Source organism: Electrona antarctica (genome assembly GCF_951216825.1).
Source record: "Electrona antarctica genome assembly, chromosome: 4".
NCBI classification, from domain to species: Eukaryota; Metazoa; Chordata; class Actinopteri; order Myctophiformes; family Myctophidae; genus Electrona; species Electrona antarctica.
In genome coordinates this window covers 12,344,536-12,372,298 of record NC_136809.1, presented here as the reverse complement: position 1 = coordinate 12,372,298, position 27,763 = coordinate 12,344,536, and the positions used below count along the sequence as shown (strand labels likewise).

Genomic DNA, 27,763 nt, shown 5'->3' with positions numbered 1-27,763 from the left:
CTCACCCTGGCCTCCGGTGCTGGTTCTGCTGACTTGGCGTCAGGTGCCGGCTCCGCTGGGCCTCTTGCTTGCACGGCTGTTGAGGGCGCCCGGCTGGTGTCCACTGTGTGGCCACCGCAGGCTTCATGCTCCTCCGGTGCTGCTGACCTGGCGTAGTCTTCTGGTAGGACACAGCAGGTTCCCTGCTGTTTTGGTGTCGCGTTGGGAGCCTGGCTGTCCTCCGCTGACATAGTGGCAAGCCCCCCTGGGGCTCGCGAGGTGACGTCTGCTGTTGGGGTTGGAGGGCGGACCGGTTCCTGCCGCCCCCCTGCCGTTTCTTCCCCCATCGAGGTGACGTCATCTGTTGGGGTTAGAGGGCGGTCAGGCGTCTGTCGCCCCCCGTCCGTTTCCTCCCCCGCTGGTCTGGAGGTGACGTCTCCGGTGTCGTCTTCCTTGACCCCGCTGACCTCCTCCTCCGCTGCTGTGACCTGGATCTTTTGCGTTAGTGACCCTATTTTTATCGGCCCTAGATCGTGGTCAGCCTGAGCGGCTTGCAGGTTAAGCCTGTCTCTTCCTCGGACAAGCTTTTTATAGTCAGAGAGCATTTGAATTGACCTTTTCGGACTTATTAAGGATTTGGTGTCCTGTAATATTAAATTCAAAACATCGAGAGCTTTATCTAATGCATTTGATGCCATTGGTTCCCTCGTCTCTGAACTAATCAATTTGTTTATTGTGTCAAACAAGTTTGACCATTGTGGTTCCACTTGTAACCACACTGAATCCAGTAACAATTTCCTCATGTTATAGTATTTAGTCGTGCAGTCATGGAGCTCACTATTTACTTGCAAAGCATTTTGTGATAAATTAGCTTCTTTCAATTCTTCAAAATAATCTGTATAAGTGTCCATTACATTCTCGAAAGCTGTTTTAAGATTAACAAATGCATTTGCTTTTCTGATGACTGGAGTATTTTGTGACAGACTTAATTCACACTCAGTAGCTAATTTTTCGAATATTGATCGTGCCTCTTCGCTTTTAACTTTTAACTCGTTGAATAATGAATTAGCCATCTTGGGGATCTCAGCAAGGGCCATATTATCACGGTTTTATAGTTTTATAGCATTGACACAGGGGATTTTAGCCAGTTTAGCGTTTACAGTATTTTTCCTTCTGTTACGGTTCTGGTCTAATTTAAGCTGGGAATTATAGTTAAAAGTGGTTTCACATTTCATTGCTAATAATACCTGCCTCCCTTATTTTACTCAATTAGTTTTAGCCTTAGTGGTCTGTGTCATTCCCTGACTGCATGCATCCTTTGGTGCTGCAATTAGCATTTGGGTTGTCTTTACGACCTTCCCCCACCCCTGCTGATAACAGGAGTTGAGAGTGGACACTATCTTGAGCCCTGTTGTTTTGCCAAACTCTACCTTCCCCCGCACTTATGGCTAGGATGGAGAGTCTTCTAGAGAGTGAAGCAACACAGCATGACTATTCTACAGTGTCAGTTTAGGGGCCATTTTAAGTTACCATTAGGCCCTGTCTGCCTGTTTACTCTGCCCTTCCCCCGCATTTATGGCTAGGTTAGAAGTATCAGAGTAGAGGCAAGTTGCCCTGTTGTCGCCTATCTCATCACTGCCCCTCCCCCGCCTATGGCTGGGTGGTAGTCACAGTGTGGAAGGCAAGACAAAAGGCTAATGGTTTTAGCAAATTAGCTTTGCTCTGGCGGCCATTTTCCCCTGGTTGAAAGCCAGGAGGAAACTGGGAACAATAATGGCCCAGCTCTTAGTTACAATAATCACTCCTGAATCAACGACATTCAGCTTGCTTGGAATCAGAGGCTGGAATAGACATTGACTCTGGAGTAGCCATTAAAACCCAGAACTTGGATCACATTGTCGCCTGTGTTTAGGTTAGCAACCTCTGTTTTACGCTGGAGTTACTTTGATTGTACATTTTACAAGGCCTGTGGTTAGTACATCAGGCTATTTACCATCTACGCTTGAGACTTTTGAGTCTAGCCGTGGCATCTATTAACCGTGCTTTGAACTATTTAGTTACCAGGCTATTTTAGTTACAAGGCTACTGGTTTAATTGTTAGTAAAGTTTACCGCAATTATGATAACAATCGCACCCCATGGTTTTTTACTGCGTTTGGAGTAAAAAGGAACCGTAATATAGTCTTATATTACACCGTAATGGTTTTTTACTTATTTGGAGTTTTTGTTTTAGTAAAGATTACCGCGATTACGATAGTAATCGCACGGAATGGTTTTTTACTGTTCAGATTATAGCTATCCACGATTTAACTTGCTAAGATGATAGCATCATGGTCCATAGCTACGCCTACTGAAAGGCCACAACTGCACATAGAGTATGTCTTTACTCAAACTGTCTAAATAATATAACTCAGGTGTCTTTTATACTTTTATTGTCGTTTAACAAACATACATTTAAACACATGAACTATTTATCTAGGGTTGGTTTAAGGGTTAGTTTTAACCCAGTTTAGGTTAGACGTTTAGTTAGTTTTAACTAGTTGGTTAGTTAGTTCGTTTAGTTACGTTTAGCTAGGTAAAAAACCTGTTACAGATAAGACAGAGATACACATAGCATTTGTCAATTACAGGCAGGTTACAACACATGGATAACACATTATTCATTGATTATTAATAGTTTGCATTATGTATCAATAATTACCATTGGTCTAATGTGAGTTGTTTTTCATCATGTCCATGTGGTTACATGAGGTGTGGATCCTTCGTAGTTGGTTTGAATCTGACTGGTAGAGCCCCAAGCAGGGTTTATAAAATCTCTGTTTAGTGGAGCCCGCCTTGTGGGCCGGTCTTAAACCAGCTTGGCATCAATTGGCTGCTGAGCTCCTTCCTGTGGTTGGTTTATAGCCAACCTTACTATTGGTTTAAAACCAGAAAGTATTACCTGACATGTGCTAGCACATGGCCGGAGCACCCTGCTGTGAGGTTTACTGTAGTCATGAGTGTATGGTAATTACATGGGCTGGGGGAATGGTCTATTTTCCCACTATAGCTACTTCTCAACTGGTTTATGAGAGTTTAGGGTTTAACACATTAATCATTTACATTCCTTTTAGGCACTGGGATTACTATCCACCTTTAGATAAATGCAGACATAATGTTTTATAGTTAAACACAGTCATTGGGAAATGTTGATCTGTTGTTCTTCTACCGGCAGTGGGACAGTTCTTACTACCCTTGCATGGTGTCGTAATTCACACTTCTTATCTTTGTTCCTCTAGCAGACTGCCAGAGGTCCTGGCAGTTTGGCCTAGGTGCATGTGCTGTTACTCCACAACATATTTATTAAACATTAACACATCCCAATATCCTGGATATTTCCACAATAGCCTATAGCAGGGGTTCTCAACCCGTGGGTCGCGACCCCTCGGGGGGTCGCCAAATTATTTTAGGGGGTCCCCAAATTATTTTCAAAAAAAATAAATAATAATAATACATTTTTTTTCACGATTTTTCAAAAATAGCAGACCTACAAGCTCATAGCGCGCCACTCGGTGGCGCGCTATGAGCTTGTAGATCTGCTATTTTTCAATAGCTAAATTATAACAATGCTTAAAACACCAAAAGGGGTTCCCACCCAAAATGGTTTAAGGTTATTGTAGCAGTCAATTTATATTGGGGGTCGGGAGGGGGCGGGGCGGGGGTCCCGAGACATTGCCAAAGCATTTCCGGGGGTCCCCGGCCAAAAACGTTGAGAACCCCTGGCCTATAGCAGTGGTTCCCAAACCTTTTCATGTCAAGGACCCCCAAAATGATACTCATTAGCCTGCGGACCCCATTTTTAAAAGAGATGCCAGGGACCCCCATAAGAGAAGAATTTTTACGGCTCTAGCAGAGATTCTCAACCCGTTTAATTTAAAGGACCCCAGTTTGACATGCATTCGTCTACTGACCCCTATTTAATGGCATTTTTACCTCTGGGATCCCAATTTATATTGTAAAATCAATGTTAATTTAACTCTGAGAGTGTACAAATTGAACCAAACCAGACCCGTTACCATTTGCACACATTCAGAGTTGGTTCTACGCTATCATTTAGCTGGAGACCCCCTGGAACTCCCTCAAGGACCCCTGGAAGTCCCCGGACCCCACTTTGGGAACCGTGGTGGGCCTATAGCACCCAGACAGCTGCATTTGACTTGGCATGAGGTCGTCGGTGAGGTCGCTGGAGGCTTTAAGCTTCAGCGGGAGAGAGGCTGGCTTGTGCTTTAATGAGCTTGGAGCGGACCCAGGCTTCACTCCGTCCTTTTCATCCACAGGCACAGCCCTGAGGGCAGTCATTGAGGCAAGGAAAGACCCCCTTTACACAGCCTCTCTCCTTTTCTTATAGCCCTCCTTTCTGGCAGCATTTCTGTATTCTTTCCTCTCTCTCTCTCTCTCTCTCTCTCTCTCTCTCTCTCTCTCTCTGGGTCACTTTACCTCGTCCAATTGTTTCTTGTGGCCAAGCTGCTCAGTGGCAGCTATGGTCTTTAGCTCCAGCTTTCCTCCACACTCCTAGCTGTCAATGCACTACATTGTGTGTGTGCGTGCACGCATGTGCGCGCGCACACGCCTTCCTCAACTTCATGCTCTGTCTGTATGCAGGACGGAGAGAGACTAAACTGGGACATGTACATGTTTGTTCTTCCAGCAGAGTTCAGACCACTTTTATCCTGTTCTACCCCCAAGTGCTCAATTTTTAATCACTGAGCTAATTCCGCGGCAATTGTCAGCGAAAGCTTTCCCCACAATAACAGAAAACAGAGCCCTTGAGGTACTCCGCTGCGGTAAGCGGGCCCCCAGAGAGGATGGGAAAGGTTGTAGCTGCCCCATCCTACTGGCCAAAGCTGGAACTGCAGCCGGGTGAAGTACACGCATGAGGAAAAGCGTGCACAGCTGGGGTGTAACACAGAGCGCTCGTTCGTGAATTGATGCAGGCGCGTTTATGGAGTTTAGCACTTGCGTAGAGCGTTCTTCCGGTTGCTTCAAATGCCAGTGAGCAACTTTCAGTGAAATGAATAGCTGGGGGTGAGGCGGTCCGCCCTCTAGTTTATTTAAGTGGTGAAGATCTCAGACATGCAAACCAGGGCGCAGGTAGCCGTGAGGCTAGAGAAGTGGGCAATTGGGTCGGGGAAAATGGGAGTTCAAAGTGAGTGAGTCATGCTCTCTCCTCTCAGCAGCTGCCTACAATCAAGGTGCTTTCGAGAAGTAAAGGTACTTAACCACTAACGGTGCTGTAATAGAGGAATAGACTTCAGAGGAAGACTATACAGCATGCATTGGACAGCTCCTCCTCTAATATGTGCAAAGCTAGTGGTTCTCAAATTGATATGAATCTGGCCGTGGACCCTCCATCTGAAATGCTGTGCCAGGGAGCAACTCCCAGTAGATACGTGTTATTGCGAACGAAGTGAGCACTAACTATAGAAGCTGGCCAAAACTGTCGGTCTGTGTGTCTGTGTGTCACGCTGTAACACCACCCGCCCGTCACCAGAGGGCAACTGAAATTGGAACGATACAGAGGTCTGTGTGTGTGTGTGTGTGTGTGTGTGTGTGTGTGTGTGTGTGTGTGTGTGTGTGTGTGTGTGTGTGTGTGTGTGTGTGTGTGTGTGTGTGTGTGTGTGTGTGTGTGTGTGTGTGTGTGTGGGATGAAACAGCAAGGTCAACACAACTTACTGTACGCTACAAGCGATCTCCACTCCACCCATATAGAGCGTCGCAGTCCCGCCTCCTACCCTGGACCAGGAAATGATTCTCCGTTCATTTTCCTCATAGACATTTCAGAAAGTATTTATTTAAAGACGTTTACGCCGCGGACAAAGCCAACTCTAGTCGTGACAAATCATGACAACAAACACAATTTTTTGGGCCGAACAAATAATTAGAAAGAAGAAAAAAACGGCAGGTTACAACCCTTTTGTTGTTGTTTTTCTTCTTTGTAATTATTTGTTTGGTCCAAAATATTGTTTGTGTTGTCATGAGTTGTCACGACTCAAGTTGGCTTTGTCCGCGGCGTAACCGTCTTTAAATAAATACTTTAAGAAATGTCTATGGGAAAAATGCATTGGGTTTCATTTCCTGGTCCATGGTAGGGGGCGGGACTGCGACGCTCTATAGCGTGTTCCATTTAGCACGGAACGGTATCTTATCTCTGTGGAAAAGTAGGCCTAATGAAGGATGCGCGTGTGGCGCAAAGGCGAGGGTCACATGAAGAAAGGCGAGAAACGTGAGATCATTTAATTTGATCTGATAAGTCTAATAATCCCCCTTTGCTCACCTCTGCTCGGAGCTCCAAGAGACCCAATGGAACGCAGGCCTGTGGGTGAGATGCTGCCGGCTGCCGCTACACTGAAGAGCGTGGAATAGCTAAAGATCTTCAGTAGCACCCAGATCAGGTGTCCACTGGGGCCCAGATCAGCTGCCCACTGGGGCCCAGATCAGCTGCCCACTGGGGCCCAGATCAGCTGCCCACTGGGGCCCAGATCAGCTGCCCACTGGGGCCCAGAGAGCTTGTACATCTAGCATTGAAAATCTAGCATTTTCTGTTTAATAGCTGTTGTGGTTTTCAAATATTGTTTTACACAGAATCAAATGTGTTATGGTCATGATTCACCAAGAGCCAATTGGATGGCTTGGTTCCAGGCTCAAAATGATCTATATAAATAGTTTCGGAGACCTCTATGGGACAACAAATTAATGGGTTTTCAATCAGGGGCACCACAAAATGTCCGCGGTCCGCCTATTGAGGACCCCTGCCCTATACTATAGCACTGTCTTTATGGCCTGTCGCACTGCTGGAGGCTGGTGGTTGTGTGTCTGCCCAGGCCAGGGCCTCCGCATGAGGCCCGAGAAAACAGAACATGTTCACTGTGGTGTTTGTCATGAACACCATCTCCACACGCTCCTCTGTGACGGTCACACATTCATCAACACCAGCAATTCCTCTCCCGCAAATTGAGCTCCACCAGCCACATCCATGCTCTCATCAATTGCAATAGAGTAGGCAATGAATGACTTCACTTACTGACACTGCTGTCTTTTAGTATAGTGGTTCAAAATGTGTTTTTCCTTGGAGCCTGCTCTTCTTACATCTGACACAAGCTGAGTCCCCCACACACGCACGCACGCACGCACACACACGCACGCACGCGCGCACACGCGCAGTGAATGTCGTGCACTCACACACACTCTGTGCACACACAGAAACACACACACCGATGAGATGTATGATCATAGCAGGAGCTGAACATTGACAATGTCATGGATGTTGGTATCAAAACGGATTGAAGATTGAGTTCATGGGACTCAATCTTCTATAATGTAACACTGTTTTGTCCCAAAGTGTTATCGTGATTGATTACATGCAAAATGTGGACAATTCATGAATGAAAAATGTACAGTAAGCCAGCAGCCCTGTTGGAGAATGACACAGACTGGCTTGGCATGATCTTGTAATTTACATTGATATAGCAGGGCACTTAATCTACACAGGCGACAACAATATTGTTTTGGAATACTACAAAAATATTTGTGCTTTTCAAATTAAATTAGGATTGCAACTATCCCACAGCGAACCAAGCACATCATGGGAATAATTACAACATGGACAGGTCAAGGACAGCATATCACAGCTGACGACGAGTGAGTTTCAGAATCGTTCTCTACGTCTTCGCTCAGTTTCGAGGAGGATTTCTCACTCTTGCTCGCCATTTACAGTGTAAAGGGCAATTTACAATTTACAATTTAGGCATTTAGCAGACGCTCTTAATCCAGAGCGATTTACATTAGGCAAGAACAAAAGTATGGGAATACATCACATATATAAAATGCATTTATCAAGAAACATGCGTAAGCAACACACACAGGCTGCAAACGGCGCGCATCAAAACAGCCGCCTCCATTATTTTCAATGTACCTACGTATCCCACACCGGCGGCGTCAGACGCGCGTTCATGCCTCGCCCGGCGCTCCGATGCGCCAATGTTCTATTTCCAGGCGTTGCCCTGGCCATATCAGGCACAGAGGCTTGCCTTCAAAACTATAGAAGAAAAAACGGTCTCTCCGAGTATTGAATTCACAGCCTTCGTCGACAAGCTTTCTTTTGTTGGACAGCATGTTGCATCATACAGTAATAGTGTCTCTAGTTCAGGCGAATGGTGATACCAACAGCGTAACTGAGGCTGACTCAGAGGCTCTATTCATGCTGACAATGACACTGTACTGTAAGAGAGACCAATGGTCAACTAGTATGCTTAATTGACCATGACCTAGTGTTCTCACAGAACAAGTTTGGCCGCCATAGACTTTCACAGGTACAGTCGGTTGGGGGGGATTAACTGCATCTATTGCCGCCAAGCAAAGGAATCTTTAGAGGTATTATAAATGTGTCATTTGACACCGCTGAACTATAGCTGTATATTGTTGCAGTCAATGTCAGGCTGAAACCTCTTATCTCCATAATTGTAACGCAAATTAACGCCCTACGCAATCATTCTACAGCATCAAAAGTAGCAGACGTACTGTTGTGATTTCTAAATGGACCCTCGGTCTGGCTCTGACAGGCTGGCAGTGTGTGTAGGCTGGGTGGTGTGTGTGACGATCCAGTTGAAGTTGGAGACGGGCCCGGGAGAACAAGTAATGAGACGCTGAGGCAGCATCACACTATCGGTTCACAAAGTTTATTAGACAGACAGGGAATATTTATAGTGCTGGATCATAGAAACGAGACAGTAAGACACGAAGATGCGCGCCATAGGAACGTGGCGTGATGATGTGCAAGGTTGAACTCACCATGTACAAGGCTAGCCTTACTGTCTCGTATACCAGGCGGACCTTATGGGTGCCACCTAACAGGATGCCTCACATCTAGAAAGTACAATGCAGACAGAGAAACATATCGCTATTAATCACAATGCAAGCTGCACTGTCACATAATTTATGAAATTGTATCTTAAGTTCAGTACACAGACTTACTTAGCTGTACATGGCATGAATCATAACACGTACAATCTCGAAACGCGGCACAGCGACACGTGCAACATTTTGCAACTTTTGAATTTGAATCCTGAAAAGTAATAGTTTTGGACGTATGAGGTTTCCACCCGACAGTATGACGATATTTTATCCCAATTTAAATACAATTATAGACTTATAGGAACGAAATCAGGATTAACCACTTGAACATGGCGTGTTGTTGTGAGCTTGTAGATCGGCTATTTTCAGCAAAGATATTTTAGTGTAGAGCCCCTTGGTAATCCGGTCAACTAAGTATAGGGTTTAAGTGGTTAACTCTCCTCAAGTTAGTAAAATCTGGGGTGCCCGCTGGCCTAGTGGTCCAGGCGCATGCCACATAGGCTCTGGCCTGACAGTGCGTCACGTGTTCGAGTCCCGCTCATGACGACCTTTGCTGCATGTCTCTCCCCTTCTCTCCCTCCCTCTTTCCTGTCTATCTTCACTTGTAACTATCAATAAAGGCAAAAAGCCAAAAACAAATCTTTAAAAAAAGGTCTGGTCAGCTCTGTGGGACAGAATAGAAGAGGGCCGGACACACAGGGCCGTACAGAGAGAGCAGTTTCAGTTCAGTTTTATTTTGGTCATAAATACAAAAACAAAAAAACATTACATTACATGTATTCAATTCATCGTGTTTTTTTACACTTAGACCAAAAGGGTTTAGGCTGAAGCCAATGGCTTATTGTGCCTATCCCAGGGGGGGAGTGGGGGGGACATAAAACTGACAGAGAAACAAAGAGAAACAAACAAAAAAATAAAAATAAAAATAAAACAAAGACACACAGGAGAATACAGATTTGATCACACAGAATCCAGAGTCGCACATGAGAAGAAGTTATTTATATGGTTATTATATAGTTATTATATTGCTTTATCATAATAATTGTGTACTAATATGATTAAGATATGATTAGTAAATATACTAGGTTATAATAATGTTCTATACTTATCTATTATTTTAGATTTGTACATTCTTTTAAATGTATAAATTGAGCTACACTTTTTTAGTTCATTGTCTAAGCCGTTCCACAGTTTCACACCTCTTACGCTTATACATCTCGCTTTTTTGTTGGTTCTAGCCTTAGTCCCCCTGAATATGCCGAATCCCCTAAGATTGTACCTGCTCTCTCGAGCCTCGAACAACTCCTGGACACAGGGCGGAAGCAGTCTGTTATGTGCTTTATACATTATAACTGCTGTTGAGGTCTACCAGATCATGCAATTTTAGGGTGTGTGACTGAATAAAAAGTGGATTTGTTGGTGCGTAATAATCGGCGTGATTTATAATTCGGATTGCTTTCTTTTGGAGAAGAAATATGGGGTTGATGTTTGATTTATAGTTGCTCCCCCATACTTCCACACAATAACTGATGTGCGGAAGTACTGAGGGAGCAGGGGCCCAAACACAAGAAAATGGCACCGCTCATTTGCATAATCTGCCCCCTCAATTTATGTTTTACTAGACTGGTGTCCGGCTGTAGAGCACCGAATCGGTAACGATGGAAGTTGGAGATCCATGCTCCACCCGGCTATGCATCGCGTAACCATCCTGTTTTTCTCGATTTTACTGGTTTCTTGATTTTGCTGTAACGCACGCACGCACGCACGCACGCACGCACGCACGCACGCACGCACGCACGCACGCCAACACGCACGCACGCACGCCAACACGCACGCACGCACGCACGCACGCACGCACGCAAACATGCACGCAAACATGCACGCAAACATGCACGCACGCACGCACGTCGCACGCGCGCACATGTACACACACACATATACACACACACACACATATATATATATATATATATATATATATATATATATAATCGATTAAGTTGATTAGTTGGATTAGCTGAGAGTCAGTACATGAAACATAATTGAATCTGTGCTGAGGCGGAACGTCTGCATCAGTCAACATGAGGTGAAGGACACACACACACACACACACACACACACACACACACACACACACACACACACACACACACACACACACACTATACTGTATGTATTGATTAGTTGAAATGTTTCTATCCTGTGTTCTTTTCTTTTCTTCTTATACTTCTCCTATAGAGCGTCGCAGTCCCGCCCCCTTTCATGACGACGTGGGACCCAGAAGTGAATTCCCCGTTCATTTTCTCCATAGGCTTTTCAAAAAGTATTTATTTAAAGACCTTTTCGCCGCGGACAAAGCCAACCGGAGTTGTGACAAATCATGACAACAAACACAACATTTTGGGCCGAACAAATAATTACAAAGAAGAAAAACAACAACAAAAACACTTATTGTTGTTTTTCTTCTTTCTAATTATTTGTTCGGAATCATTTCCTGGGCCCTGGCAGGGGGCGGGACTGCGACGCTCTATACCCTACGTACCTCTATCCTCTCTAATCTCACCAAAACTAGCTATACAAATGAAGCGCACACCAAAAAACACTTATTTAACACACCTTAGAACCTGTGATGTTACAGTAAAGAATCAGAAAGATCATTCTGATCGTGATTGTGAGAACATGTTATTCTTTAGGCATTTGAAATAAAACTAGAGAGGGGTCCCCCCGAGGGCACGTCCCTTCGGAACTAGTCCTATTCAAGGGTAATCAGACAAACTAGGCTCACACTTCAAAGAGCACAAGCTGAATCACCTCAACGAGGTGCATTGGGAGTGCACAGAGTCCCATTGCACAACCCACAGGGAAATCACATGAGAGGTGATTGAGAGATCTTAAAATATCCCTTGAAATGATGCAATAGAGACAGTGATGACGCAAAGCTAAAATTATTCAATTGTTCATTTAACTCTGGAAGTGTAAAAAATGTAACCAAATGGACCTATAGGTTCCATGCATTTTGTGCACTGCCAGAGTTACAAATTGGATAAATTTGAGTGGATAATTGAGTAATTTACTGTGAACCCTCAATATGAAAGGCTGCATCATAATGAATAGTAGACACGCAGCTGTGCACAATCCAATTTCGTTTATACCCTGGAAAGTAGTCATATGGCATGTCAGGGGAGCAAAGAAAATCAATAAATGAGTAAATTTCACGCTGAATTAATATAGGATGAATTTTTTAAAGATGAGGTGCCATAGTTTTGTACTTTTTCTGTTCTGTATGCGTCTATGGAGTTAACATTACTCTAATAATAGACCCCCAGGTGTGGTAATACGCAAATATGTCTTCCCTGGGTATTTTTGGTATCATCCTGAAAGTTGAAATGCTTTGAGTTAAAAGCCCCTTATTCAATTTTAACACTTTTCTGTACACTAAATCTTCCTCCTATAGTATTGTGTTTTAGGGAGTAAGGAAAATCACAGCACTCCGGGCGCAGCGCACGCTTGCGACCAGCAGCAATAAGTTTGGTTTGATTGATGTATGTTATATGTGTTTCAAGCCTTATGACCTGCTGTAAAACCAATTGCCCTTCGGGGACACTAATAAATAACCTTGAACCACTCCGTCTTTAACTCTTTGAGAGTTTCATGGATTTCTATATAGTTTTTAGACTTCTCTATGGCAGAATGGCGTTTTTGAATGATTTATTGAAAATTCTCTGTTGTGAATGTGTGACAACGAAAGACCTTCAGAGAAAGCTTGGCTTGTCTGCTTCCAGGAAAAAAATTAACTGAGTTGATAAAATGTTTAGTTTTTGTGTTGGAAGCCATTTAAAAGAGCCTGCATTTACACTGGGTAGTGTTTCTAGGACAACAAAAAAAGTTATGCCCGGTTGAAGTTTTATTTTCTAAATAACTTTTTTTCTGCTGGGCGTACATAGCCATGCAATATCTCATTTTAAAGGGTGAGTTGTCTAGTTCAATTAAAATAAAATAAAAAGTTTCTCACATGTACCACTGTAGATATTTTGCCATCTATAAATAGCATGGTCAGTCATGATCAATCTGACCTATCCAGCTAAAAGTCCCCCTAGCTCTGAAATGGAACATCATATAAACTCAATTCTTTTTTGGGGTAAAATTAGACATTCTAACGCACATTTTGATATATACCATGTTTACATAGTCTTACCAGTACCTTGTCTATTCATGCATGTATCTCAAAAACCTGTTGTGAAGAAACAGTTTTGATAAAAAAACACATCCAAGGACATTGTTTTGATATGACTTTGTGCCCATGATATGTATCAAAATATAGACTTGAATGTATACTGTATTATAACAAAAAATTGGGTTCTTACCATCTACCGTTACAGAGTAAATCACAGTTGAAACTCGCTTAGTCAAACCATAAACCTCAGAATAGTGAACAAAATAGCCATGACAGGTCTAACGCATTGTAAAAGCGTCTTTTATTTTTTATGACTACTAACATAATACAATTATAATAAATATTACAGAAAATAAATAGGCCTACATACAAAACAGTTGTCCCCAAACTCCCCAGTGTCCCCAAACCACTGCATTCCAGTTGTTCTTGACGGTGTGTGTGTGTGTGTAGGCTAAATTAAAAAAAAACAACTGAAATGAATGAATGCATCCGGTTCAGTGTCGGAGAACTCCATCGCAGTCTTGACTCTTCGTCTTCATCATCATCATCATCATCCTCCTCCTCCTCCTCATCTGATGCCAGTTCTAAATATATAAAAATAAACATTTAGCTGTAGTCAGCCCGGCCAATAGCCAGTTGGGGGGGGGGGACGTAGGCTATCTGACATCATCGTCATCATCATCATCACACGGAGACACACTAAACAATGTACAATCATGATAGTATACAATATTCAATGAATGCGATTATCATGCAAGCTCAGACGTCAATGAAACGTCATACAGATCTTATATAATACGCTACTGTTAGCTTCACTCCCCGTCCCCCCTCCGATCCTTGTAGCAAGGTCATCAACAACCACGCGTTGCTTCAGTAAACGATGCATGTTTGTTCTCCGTCTTTGTAGACAGTAAATAAAAGGAGCGAACATTACTCTAAAGATCAGATCGCCTATAAGGCACGCTACAATATAAAATACTTGTACTGCCATGCGTGCATGCCTGCTACGATACATTTGTACTGCACCGACCAACCGATCGACACCACCATCCAGACATTAGCCAGCACCAATGCACCGACCGACACCAACCCCCCCATTAGCCAGCACCTTTGGTGCTGGCTAATGGCTGGGGGCCATCGTGGTGAGTCATTCTGGCGTCATGATCTGACTAGTAGTAGTAATTATCCAAGCATCTATTTGTAGCGATCATCTTATGATTTCTGATCACTATAGAAGGATCTACAATAAGATTACCTCAAAACATTCCGGGTTGATCGTCTTCTTCAATGGTTTCCCGGTATAGCTCATCGGACGACGATGGGGAGACAATGAAAAAAGGAGGGAGGGAGCAGCGAGTCTCGCTGTAAGCACTGGACCAGGGCTACTCCGCCTGGAGAAGGCGACTGGGACGCGTATGGATCAATACTACTACCACAAAACTCGCTCAAATAAATAGTACTGCTTTCAACTTTTTCTGCTAGAAAATCGCTCGGGCGAGACGGGTAAACAGGCAAAACAATGAAAACTATGAAGACTCCCTCTGCCCCCACTGTTTACAGGGGGTGGGACCAGCTTCCAATGGCAACACGTACACGTGTGTCACGTGACACGGGTTTTCTGGGTAATGTAGTTGGAATATAAGCTCAGGAATTTAAACAGCGCTTCGGAGCATATTAATATGTTTAGATTAATCAAAAACGGCGAAGACGCCAATTGGCGTCATTGATCATTTACGGAATTCTGATGAAGACGCCAATTGGCGTCTTTCATCTTCTAAGGGTTAAGGATGGCTGTCGATCTGTCTGTCCAACACCTTGCTCCCAAACAAGACAAACTTTGTTTCCAATTTGTTTAATTTTGATTAATTTTCAAAGCAGGTTTCCTAGTTTAGTTTATCTTCTATTTTTTACGTGTAGTTAGTTTAGTTTTAGTTTTAGTTCTAGTGTTAGTTTTTCATTGTAATATGCAGTAAAATAGCAAAAATAGTGTTGTGAGCTTATGTTGATCTGCTATTTTTTAAGGACATCCTCTGTTATTTCAGTTAGTTTCAGTTTTACACAAAACCGTTTCACGTATTTTTTAAAGTCTATTTCATTTTTATTTAACACTTTAGCCCTGTAAATTAACCCCAGCGATGCTACAAATGCAACATTTTTATTTAAATTAATTACTTAAATATTTTCTTCCTATTCTTTTTTCACCTAAACATCATCATTGATGTTCATTGTTTACTGACTTCAAAATCTCTGGAAATGTTTTATGCATTTTAACCTATGACCTTTGACCTTTAATCCTGATAGCTGGGTCTGAATTCGTCCAAAATCAACAAGATCGTGCACTTGGTGACAAGTTTTTGATTTTTGGTATGATGGTAGGTATGGTTATAAGGTTTTCAAAAACCATCGCAAACGAGTTGGGAGCTCCCCCTAGTGGCCTGTTTGCAATGAATCTAATATTAAATGGGTCAGTATATGGCTAAAAATCAAAATAATTGATAAAAGAGATTTTCCAATGGATTCTATTAGTATTGGGTGTGCTAAATAACATACTAAAACATTTGGAAAAAATTACTTCTGGAAAGGCATCATTTTCAAGATGGCGTCCACGATGGCTGCCAGGAGCTTAAAATGCCTATAAACTGGGATTTAATACATAACAAATCATAACAATTATACTCTTGGTGACAAGTTTTTGATTTTTGGCATGATGTTAGGTATGGGTATAAGGTTTTCAAAAACCATCGCAAACAAGTCGGGCTCGCCCCTAGTGGTCTGTTTGCAATGAATCCAATGCTGGCCTATTTAACATTGGATTCATTGCAAACAGACCACTAGGGGGCGAGCCCAACTCGTTTGCGATGGTTTTTGAAAACCTCATGCCCATACCTAACACCATGCCAAAAATCTAAAACTTGTCACCAAGTGCATAATTGTTATGATTTTTTATGTATTAAATCCCAGTTTATAGGCATTTTAAGCTTACTGAGGCCACCGTGGATGCCATCTTGAAAATGATGCCTTTCCAGAAGTTATTTTCACCCAAAATGTTTATATGTTATTTAGCATACCCAATACTAATAGAATCCATTGGAAAATCTATTTTATCAATTATTATTTTATTTGTTTTACATATTAAATCGAAGCTTTATAGGCATGTTGCAGCTATTGTGGACGCAATCTTGAAAATGATGCCTTTCCAGAAGTTATTTTTTCCTACATTTTTAGTATGTTATTTAGCACACCCAATACTAATAGAATCCATTGAATTTTTTCTTTTATCCATTATTATGGTTTTTAACCATATACTGGCCCATTTAATATTAGATTCATTGCAAACGGACCACTAGGGGGCGAGCCCAACTCGTTTGCGATGGTTTTTGAAAACCTTATGCCCATCCCTAACACCATACCAAAAATCAAGAACTTGTCACCAAGTGCATAATTGTTATGATTTCTTATGTATTAAATCCCAGTTTATAGGCATTTTAAGCTCCCGGCAGCCATCGTGGACGCCATCTTGAAAATTATGCCTTTCCAGAAGTTATTTTTTCCTAATTTTTTAGTATGTTATTTAGCACACCCAATACTAATAGAATCCATTGGAAAATCTCTTTTATCAATTATTTTGATTTATAACCATATACTGACCCATTTAATATTAGATTCATTGCAAACGGACCACTAGGGGGCGCTCCCAACTCGTTTGCGATGGTTTTTGAAAACCTTATAACCATACCTACCACCATACCAAAAATCAAAAACTTGTCACCAAGTGCACGATTTTAACGAATTCAGACCCAGCTATGATAAAAGTAAGTAAAATGCCTGTAATATATATTTTTTGTGATCATTAGAATGTCTAGAACATGTTTTATTTATTATTGTGAAAGATATCCCCCAAATGTAAATTATTAATTTATTATACTAGGCGCTACTTACAAACAACATCGGGGCTGTGATATCATATAAATTGTTGACATTAACATAAACGTTTTGGTAACGAGACGTTTCCACCAAGCTTTCTGTTCTTCCTGTAATATAGAATGTGTAAAGGCACAAACATCAACAATTCCTGAGAGGCACGCCAGGCTCTTTGTTCAACAACATCACTGTGGAGTTGTCATAGCCGTGTTGAACTTAATATGCTCTGCAAAACACGATGGAAACTACAAAAAGAAAACGTGGATTTATTTTGCATTTACAAACTGTCCGCAATGATTAACTGGTCTACTATGGGATTATACATTCACACGTTAAAGACCAGGCAGCAGCGGGTCCATTCGGTGCTGGGTAAATCTTTTGCGGGTCAATTTGGGTTCGGTTGGTCAAATTGGACCCGTGAAGACTTTGAAGTGATATCACGAGAAATCTTGTCATTGGCAGTATCGGTCCCAAAAACCTAGATGGCAACGAACCCACTAAAGCAACAGATGAACTGGCAGTGAATATATATTCAGAGAAGGCCAGGCAGTTGGATATGTGCTCTTTCAGAGAAGGCCAGGCAGTTGGATATGTGCTCTTTTGCATATCGCGAGAAGGGGCTTTATGGTATTTTGTAGTACGGCCTTTCATAAAGTAGCTACTGTAGGCTAATTAATCTTTTTCCAAGTTTAAAAAGCAGAGAACATCCTGGACCTCCAGTGTGTAAAAGCTGTTGGATTAAAGTCTTTCCATTTGAACATTAATGTTAAGCCACTTGCGAGAAAGAGTGAGAAAAGGCTACATAGTCAGATGGAAGTTTTATTATAAGTGATACAAATCGCGGACAGTGCCAAAGAGGGCTAGCAGTGGGCTAGGGTCAATTGACGAGTGTGTGTGTGTGTGTGTGCGTGTGTGTGTGCGTGCGTGCGTGCGTGCGCAAATTATATTCTATTTGGTCCAATGTGTGCACCGTACTATTTTGCATTGTTAGCACAATTTGACCTCCACGGGCCGTAGTGGAGTTATAAAACATTTGAGTTAACTATTTGAAAAAAGGATATGAAACTTCACACAGTGGCCTTCCATAATGTCACATTTATGTCATGCTCAAATAAGAGCAAAAATGGCTCCAGTGTGAGTACGGTCCATAATTGAGTGAGCAGAGCAGTGGAGCGTTGTAGTCTTAACTAGAGCCCCAGAAATATGATGGCGTTGACACTTTCGAACGTGAATAGAACTAGTAGTGGGAAAGAAAAGCTGAGATTATAGGATCAGGGAGCAGAACAGTGGTTCTCAACCTGTGGGCCGCACGGTGACCCACAGGGTCCCCAAATGATTGGCAAAACACTACGTTTTTAATGATAATCTTGCATGACTAAATTCATAAATTAATTAATAAATGTGTGTGTGTGGAATATCATGGTGTTTTTTGTCTCCACCAGGCCGAAGGCATGGGGAGAGAGTATGTTTTGCACTCCGTCCGTCCGTCCGTGTGTCCGTCCGTCCGTGTGTCCGTCCGTCCGTCCGTGTGTCCGTCCGTCCGTCTGTGAACAGCTAATCTCTGGCACCGTTGGCTTGATCGCAGCCATACTCAGGAGGCCGACATATGTAAAACACATTTTCTAATTATTACTCCTTCAGATTTTATCCAAATTTCACGCAAATCGGTACACATGCTCTCCATAGTCATGTGATCATGTGATTTGTTTGATTTCTCATAATTATCCATCCTGATTGGCTACGATTGGCTTCTAAAGTTTTCAGGAGTAGCCCGTTTTGTACCCGTTTTGTACAAATTGCCACAACTCCGCAACGCAGCGTCCGATTGCGGTGAAACTGTGCATGCCTATTCCCACTACTAGGCTGAGGAAGAAATGCCACTTGACAGTTTTCAAATCAACCTCATGGTGGCGCTACAACAGGCCAAGTCGCGTCACACACACACACACACACACACACAAATGTTTATATTATTGTTTTTGTTTTTAATCTTTCAAATCTTGAAATGTGAGCTCACATTGTAATACAGATGAACTTGTATTGATCCAAGCCAGAACACAATATTGATTGATCATAACATTCTCTGAAAAGATGGGTGGGCCGCGAAGGCTTTGGATATTTTCAAGTGGGTGATATGTGGAGTGGAAGATGAAACGTGTTTTCTTCCTTTTCACTTGGTTTGCGAGTTTGAGGCTGATTGTGTTTCCATCTATAGTCGAACCCACAGAGCGGCGATCATAACTCAAGTGGCAATAATGAAACGGCAACTCCAGGGCAGCACTCTGTGGATTCGTCTATACTGTAGGAAGAGGTATTGATCTTGTGTCGTAGCATGCAGATAATTATGAACGGAAAAGAAAGAGACAAGAACAGAGACTGACACCTGAAAATGTGTCCGTAAGGGCTTGAGATTGAGAACTTGCCTTCCTGTGTTTTGACAAGCCTTTAAGCACATGGATCGACCGCAGTGATTAACACAGTCGTGTCATTCTAGCAGCACATCTCCCTGTCAGTCCTATGTTCTTATCTAGGGGGAATAGGGAGTAAGGGAGTGATGCAACATGTTGCAAAAGACATTAGTTTTGCTCCTTGCAACGGTTACACTCCCAGTGCAGTGCAGAAAAAGAAGAAACAAGATGTTGGCCTTCTCCAGTATGGTCAGCTCTCACACCCGGAAATAACGTGGTCACAGCGAATCCAACCCGTACTAATGTTAAAGAATGTATTAAAAAAAACAAAATTGTTTGCTTTCTTGTGTTTTTTCTGTGTTTTTGGCGAGAATAAGCTATATTCAACTGCCAATAACTAAAGAACGGCACGTCGCGGTGACACACTTTCTTTTCAAATCAGTCAAATCACTAAATTGAGTACTTCTTCCACCACTTTCTTTCTGTGATACTGTGACAGAAAAACAGAATTAACTGACGGACGAAAAGCTAAACGTGTCAGTTATGATGGAGAGGGTTGCGAGAGCGATGCGAGACAGAACGACAGACGTAATGATGGAATACGATGGAACAAAGGTGAAATGCATGCTCAGGGGCAGTGCAGGCACTTTGAAAGTGGAGCTTAAAGGTGAAGCTTTGACATCTGAATCTGATCAAAAATGAAGAATGAATAATACAATAAAAGCTGTCATGGAAGTGTCATGGTTATGCAAGACAGAAAGAAGGCTTTCTCTGTTCTCTTTTGATTTAGTGTCTTCTGCATTGTATCCCCGAGCCACTTGACATGATGATTAGAGAATATTATTACAGTATACTGTACATTTTGAGTATGACCTATTTAAAAAATATATATGTTTCTATCTCTCCCTCTGTCTACCGTATACGATGACAATTTACCGTTCATAATCTTTAGTTATTTTAAGTTTTTATTTATTGTTTTGTTCTCTTTTTTTGCATGCATAAAGTGAGTGGAAAAGTGAGTTAAATATTGTTTAACGTCGTTTAATGCAATCAGATGTTTGGAGGTATGGGCTGCCAGAAAGTAGTTTTTTGCCACTCAGTAGGCGTTCCCGCATAACTAACAAAACCAACATTTAGAGCCGTGTGGGTTGCTCATTAAAGGTTAAAGGTTTTACCCCCCAAAATGACTTGTTCCTATTGATTACTCACCCCATGGATATTTATTTTTGTTTTTGTCGCCTCCATAGGGAGTATAGGCTGCTGGTCATCAAATTATTGGCTTAGGAAATGCAAAAAGTAATCGATGGGGGGTGTTGGGGGTGTTAATTAGGTTTAAAAATAAACCTAATTATATAATATAAATATTGTTTATTAATCATAATCGAGGCAAAAGCTTGAAATAATGTTGATAAAAAACAATCATCTAGTAGTCCCACTCACCCCATTTGTCTCAGAGAATCGTACACTGCTCCCACCTGTATTTTTTCTTTCTTCTTTGTTTTTTACTTTTAAATTAATAATAAAAGTAATATCAGAATATTAGTGTTGCATCTCTGTACCAATTATAATTTTAATTGAATGAGCAGACATGAGGCCTGCTGGTAGTATGGGCAAGTGACAGGGGAAATAACTCTAAAAAATAATACTGTATGAGAAATGTAAAAAAAAAAAGCTATAATTCCAGTGCGCACGCACGCACGCACGCATGCACGCACACACGCTTCACTGTTATGGCACATCATTTCATGAGGTAGCATAAAGTGTTTTCCCCTCTGTGCTCTGCTCACTGACAGCCATGGAGTTTGTCTGACAAATTATATGATTTTCTAGCATACCTTTTGAACTTGTCATCTACATGTCCAATTGCAGAGAGAGGCGGCTGATCTTTCCACTCGGCTCGGCAGCCGTTCCCTTCCCTGCTTCAAGCGCGACTCCCTCATTAATTGCTTCGCTCATTAACTAGACGCTCACAAGGTTGGGGTTCTTGAAGTAAAACGCAACCACTCAAACATCCCCGATTCCGGGGTTCATTGTGAGCAGTGGACAGATTTTGTGCAGTCTGTCTGAATACAGATGGGGCCGTTTTACCAAGAATGTAGTGTTGAGGCTGGTGGATGATGGTGGTGGTGTGTGGGGAGAAGAAAGGGGGCTCACGGGTTGGCTCCCCTGCTACCATTAAGTCTGCTTGTACCGCAGATAATAGCACAGTGGCAAGCCAAAGAATCAGCAGCAAAGAATCAGCAGCAAAGGTCAGCGACGGTCCCAGGGGGTGTGCAATAGCCATCAGCTGCCTAGAGACCTGAGCGTGATGGACATGAGCACTGCTGCATGGCCCATGGCTGAGGGGCGCATTTGGACTCAGGAAGAGAGTTCAAATCACACAGAAGGGGGTAGTTGGGCTTGGCAAGATTGAGTGGATGTAGTCCAGGGTGCAATTGACTACATTCCCTCCGACTCTGACCTTGACCAGCTTTACTCAAGATTTTTTTCCCCTTCTTTTTGCCATGCTGCCATACTGCCATAGTGCCATAGTGCCATGGTGTGGGAACAGTGGGATACATCATGTGTTGTTTCATGGATGAGCCTGTTGTCTTGATCCAAATGTTGTTCTAGTGCAGCTTGCAGAAATTAACAATGCAACATCCGAAGACGTGGATATTTTCGTAAACATGGCTTTGGTGACACTGAGCTAATCATGAATCACTAATATGTTAATTTCTCATTTTCTCTTGCATTGGTGGTGCTGCCATTGGCTCACTTTGGTGCCTGACCACCGCTGAGGAAAGATTAATGATTTTTTTTTATTTTCTTTGGAGGCTAAGCCCCTTGAGATGCATCATCTCATTTTCGAGGGGGTCCTCAAAAATGTAGAAGGGATAAAAGAGCAGGGAATTAATACATCAATTTTGTATTCTCACAGTGACTGGGTTTCAATTCCTTGGTCCATTCATAGTAGCTTAATGCGTTCCAGGTGGTCCATAGCAAAATGTCTTAACACAGAATCACAATCATTTTAACCACTTTATCGACATTTTATACGCTGTTATTCACACTCACGCACGCACGCACACACGCACACACGCACACTAACACACACACGCACGCACGCACGCACGCACACACACACTTTAAGTCTCAGTCCCTGTCTAGTGTCGGGCCCCCCAGTGGTTGAGTGAGCTAGCCGTACACATCAGGAGCGCTCTTGCCCCTACAACGACCTTCCGGTGCCCCCCACCACATCCATCTGCTTAGAGCTGGGGCGTTGCTGGCCTCTCTCCTCCATGACCATCAGGACATACTGGTGTCTGGACGCATACTGGACTGTAGCTCCTCACCTTCCTGACCACCAGGGACATAGTGGACAGGACACATGGTCACATACCGGACACATATAGTCACATACTGGACTGTAGCCCTTCACCTTTGGCCGACCTGTCTCTCGCCGCATGCCTCCCTCCCTCCCTCGCTCGCTCATCCTGCTTCGTGTCCAACAGCTCCTGACTCCTGTTAAAAGGACCATATCGTTGCTGCATGGCTGTCGCGGCAGAAACCTCTCCTCTCCATATTCTGACTTTTTGTGTTTTTTCGTAAATTAATGCCCCACTTGATCACACTAGCGTCACCCAAAAGCATCAAAAGTAGCTGATCTACAGCAGGGGTTCTCAACGTTTTTGGCCGGGGACCCCCGAAAATGCTTTGGCAATGTCTCGGGACCCCCGCCCCGCCCCCTCCCGACCCCCAATATAAATTGACTGCTACAATAACCTTAAACCATTTTGGGCGGGAACCCCTTTTGGTGTTTTAAGCATTGTTATAATTTAGCTATTTAAAAATAGCAGATCTACAAGCTCATAGCGCGCCACCGAGTGGCGCGCTACGAGCTTGTAGGTCTGCTATTTTTGAAAAATCGTGGAAAAAAAATTAAACAAAATCTTTTTTTTTCTTCTTTTTTTTAAAATAATTTGGGGACCCCCTAAAATAATTTGGCGACCCCCCGAGGGGTCGCGACCCACGGGTTGAGAACCCCTGATCTACAGACTCGAAGTGCAGCGTGAAGCGACACACTTTAATGGAGCGGGTAGATCTGCTACTTTTGCCATTTCTGAATTTGAATCCTTAAAAATCGTTTGTTTTCCACCCGGCAGAGACAATATGCATGATACTAGTGTCCACATAAGGGTTATCAAAAATGTTAACCAGTTAGTTAATCCCTGTATACTTTGTGGTATGGCAAATAGCAAAAATAGCCAATCAATATATATTTTTGCTATTTTGTAAAAATAGGGGGGGGGGGGGGGGGGGAGTAAAAAAGAGGGACGGGATAGAGATGTTTGGGAATGGATTTGTATTTGTTTTTTCAATTTTTTTGAAAATGTTTGCCTGACATGCCAAGAATGGGGACATAATATTAAAGCAATTAGGCATAATGATTTGGGGTTCTCTTCTCTATCTATGTATTCCCAGGTAACTTCATGAACAGTAAGTGATACCAGCTCAGCTACATAATTCTATTTGTAAACTCAAACATTATATTTATTATAATGTCTTCACAAATATTAGCATATACTATGTTGTGTCACTGACACTGTCAAACATGCAATAAATAATAAGGTAGTTATAGTAGGCTACTACAGAGTTCTGTGAGGCCTAGATTTTTCTTAAAGATGGAGTGCCACAATTTTTGTATTTTTCCAGTTTTTCATGTGTCTGAGGTGACAGTACTTCATTAGACACCCTGGAGTCGTTTTTATGTGCAATGGTGTATTAACTTTGTATTTAGGGTTTCTTCCTGGAGGATGAACCCTTGACAGTCAAACGGGCTAATGAAATAAACAGTAATATAGTGACATCACACTATCAGCCCCTCCCCTAACCCTTCCCCCTTTATCATACAACTACAGCTGTGGGTGCGGCTTCAGTTCAGCTGGATCAACACTCATCACCACCCACCAGGCAAACCAGGCATACTTAATGAACTGGTGGGCTTGTCCACATAAAAGCATGATTTTAACAAATACTGTAAACTTTCTGGAAAAAGTTCTTCCTCCTTATATTATAATAATACCTGATGATCATGTTTTAGGGTGGAAAAAATCGTGGCACTCCATCTTTAAAGCATGCAATCTATCTATTGAACACAATTATCCAGATACAGGTATACTGTAAGTGGATATAAACAAATACAAATCTGTCATGCAAATTGTAAAACTAGTGTGCAGCTCAGAGGAAATTAATCTTAAATTAAAAGTTTTTATTTAGAAATTGTACTACAAAACAAGTATATTATTGCTTATTGTGTCATGTAAAAGCTACATCTTTTAGAGATGTTTCTGTAAAGCTACAAAGGGGAAAACCATTTTCATATTAAATTGACTATAATCAGCTGATTCATCTTTTATTATTTGATTAATTGATCATTGATTATTCTGGTTTATGCATGACTCATGGCTGAAAAAAACTAACTAAGGGATTATTCACCCCCCATGGAGACTTGAATTCATACATATCTTTGTTATTTTTTCCGCATTCCTAAGCTAATAATGTAATGACCAGCAGTGGTTCCCTATGGAGACACAACAAGTCTCCTTTGTGGGGTGAACTATCGCTTTAAGACATACTGTACATGCACTTTTTCAATTAATTATTTCAATAGAGTCAAACAAGGTTTTCTTTTATTCACTTTTTATACACTTTTCTTATGAATAATATCACTGTCCATCATGTATTTAAAAATAAACATTGAAGATCATGATGCATCCGACTATGATCGCGATGAAGGTGGTGATGATGATGATGATGATGATGATGATGTCGATAATGTCCTGAAACTCCGGATCCAATGTCGTCAACGATGATGAAGACGATGGTGATTCATCAACTGATTCAGGATTTTGAAAAGAATGCTGAGGATGACTCCAATGATGATGATGCTGTCGGATGTATCTGTATCTGGAGTGAGTGCATTCGCCGTCAGCGGCATCAGACGCGGTGGGGGGGGATTATAACACTCCACTGCTGGTCCGTGCCGCGGCAGTGTAGGCCCGTGCCGCGGCCGCCAGTCCAGACACGGCAACTGCCGATAACAAAGTCATGCGTTGCTGGTTAAAAATCACCCATGGCTTCCCTGTGAGGTTAGGGTTAATGTTAATGTTTCGGGTATCATCAAATTTGTTATCACCACCACCATCATCATCATCAAATGTGTCATCATCATCATCTTCATCATGTCCATCATCTGCATCATCTACATTATCATCATCATCTTCATCTTCATCATCTGCATCATCATCAGATTCCCGATCATCATCATCGTCATCGTTCTGCAGAGTTACACTAAACGTTCCTGGTAATATCTTCACAGGGAGTGTATCACAAGTGTTAATGAATGGAAAGAGTGTGTCAGTGAACGTGTGTGTAAAGGTGCATATGTGTGTGTCAGTGTCAGGATCAGAGAAGGAGAGCGCTCCTCTGTTCCAGTCCAGATGGACACTGATCCTCTTGGGGGCATGCTCCACAGAGAGAACAGTCTCTGACCCTGGCGAGGACGAGGAGGCTGCTTTGTATTCACCATCATCAAAGTATATGCTCCAAGATTGACCCTCAATGTCTCCCTTCCTCTGGTACGACTCTGCTAACACACCTACAGACCAGCATTTATTGTCTCCAACCTCAACATCCCAGCTGTGAGTCCCTGAGTTAAAGCCCTCAGAACCCAGGACATGGCACCAGGAGTCAAACCTCTCTGGGTTGGCAGGAATTTGCTGCTGTCCATCTCCACATCTCACACTCGTCAGATCGTCAGACAGGATGAGATCAGGATGGGCGGTGTTGGGGTCCAGAATGACAGGAGTGTAGGAGACGATGTCCTTCATCTTCTCCCAGACTCTGAAGGTCAGGTTGTCTAGGTGTTTGGCCTCGTCCATCAGTGCTCCTGAGACCGTCTGGGGGTCCGGCAGTGTGAGCTTGACTCTCTCCATTGTGGTCGTGTAGTTCTGCAGGAATGAGATGTGCTCAGCTCTCAGCTCCTCCTCTATGGCTCTAATTGTCTGCGAAAGGGTTGATAGATCTCTGTTCAGACCTTCAATCTTCTCCTTCATCTTCTGACTATGCTGCTGTTCTTCCTCCCTCAGTGCAGCCACCCTGGACTCCTCTTCCTCTTGTAGAAACTGATGAAGCATCTTAAACTGCTCCTGAATCTGCATCTCTGTGTGCCGGGTCTGGGCCTTAATGTGTTCTGCTGTTTGGGAATAGTCTGTTTCAAATTCATTAAAGACCTTCAGTTTGTCTTGTAATGGTCTCAGTGATTTCTGGATGTCCTCCTTGTGATCCAGTGCAGCTTCATCAATGGGTCTCATTCTGTGGTGTGTGTGCTTTTCTGAATGAAGACACACAACACAGATCGGCTGCTGATCTTCCTGGCAGAACAGTTTTAATGTCTCGTTGTGCAGACTGCAGAGACCCTCAGACCCTGCTGAAGCATTCGGATTAGCCACTATTTTATTAGTATATTTTTTAAACTTCTTTTTTTTACCTCTCTGTTTTCGCGTAGCGCTCCGACTTCTCTCCTTTAAGAAGGCCTCACACAGGTTCTTCAGGACCAGGTTACGGGGTAGATCATCCATTGAATGTGTTTTCTTACAAACTGGACATACCTTTATTTCCTTCTCTCTCCACCATTTCTGCAGACAGGCATTACAGAAGCTGTGGCTACACGCCAGGACAACAGGGTCTCTAAAGACGTCACAACACACAGGACAGGAAAAGTCCTCTTCCGAAAGAGACAACATGGAAGCCATTGTGTCTCTGAGTGAAACTAAAAAACGGACTTACTAGTCAGTCGCGGTACAGTAACGCACCGAGAATGTTCCCTGACGTTGATTTCCTTTTCAGCTGATGAGAGTCAGCAGCAGGTTAAAGTCGTGTGGGTCAGTATTCTCTCCTGGGGAAAGACGGTCAGTCCTCCCTTAGTAGTTGTAGTGTTTGAAAGCAAATCGTATTTTCCGTCTCTCTCTCTGTGTGTGTGTGTGTGTGCGTGTGGGTGGTGTTGTCTCATCAGGGTTAGACTTGGCTGAGAAGTGTAAGAATAAACCTCTTTGTTTCCTGCGTTATCTTAGGTGAGGCAGGTGAGGGGCGGGACTTTACTGTAAATACTATATTGACATTCAAGGTCCAAGGTTCACAGAGTATTGACACATGCTCTTACCTTACACAGCTGTGTCAACATTGCAGGTGGTGAAATTCTTGCTTAGAGCTTCAGCTGTGCGACAACAATAGAATACATTAGGAAGAAAAAAAACCAATAACAAAGAGAATAATTATGTGGCTGCAAAACTACAATATAAAGTAAAATAAAATCAGCCTTTTGTTCAAAATAGACCAATCCTGCAAACTTT

At 42.6% G+C, this 27,763-nt stretch overlaps 1 protein-coding gene across 1 annotated transcript; it reads right to left on the bottom strand.

Annotated features, from left to right (window-relative positions):
• Position 1: 1 nt before the first annotated feature.
• Positions 2-27,166, bottom strand: LOC306922080 (E3 ubiquitin-protein ligase TRIM39-like; the record flags this gene model as incomplete). The annotated part of the gene is made up of 3 exons (XM_079499469.1): positions 2-142; positions 291-473; positions 25,619-27,166. 3 exons carry the CDS (start codon positions 27,164-27,166, stop codon positions 2-4), a joined length of 1,872 nt encoding a protein of 623 aa, XP_079355595.1.
• Between the last annotated feature and the right edge of the window lie 597 nt (positions 27,167-27,763).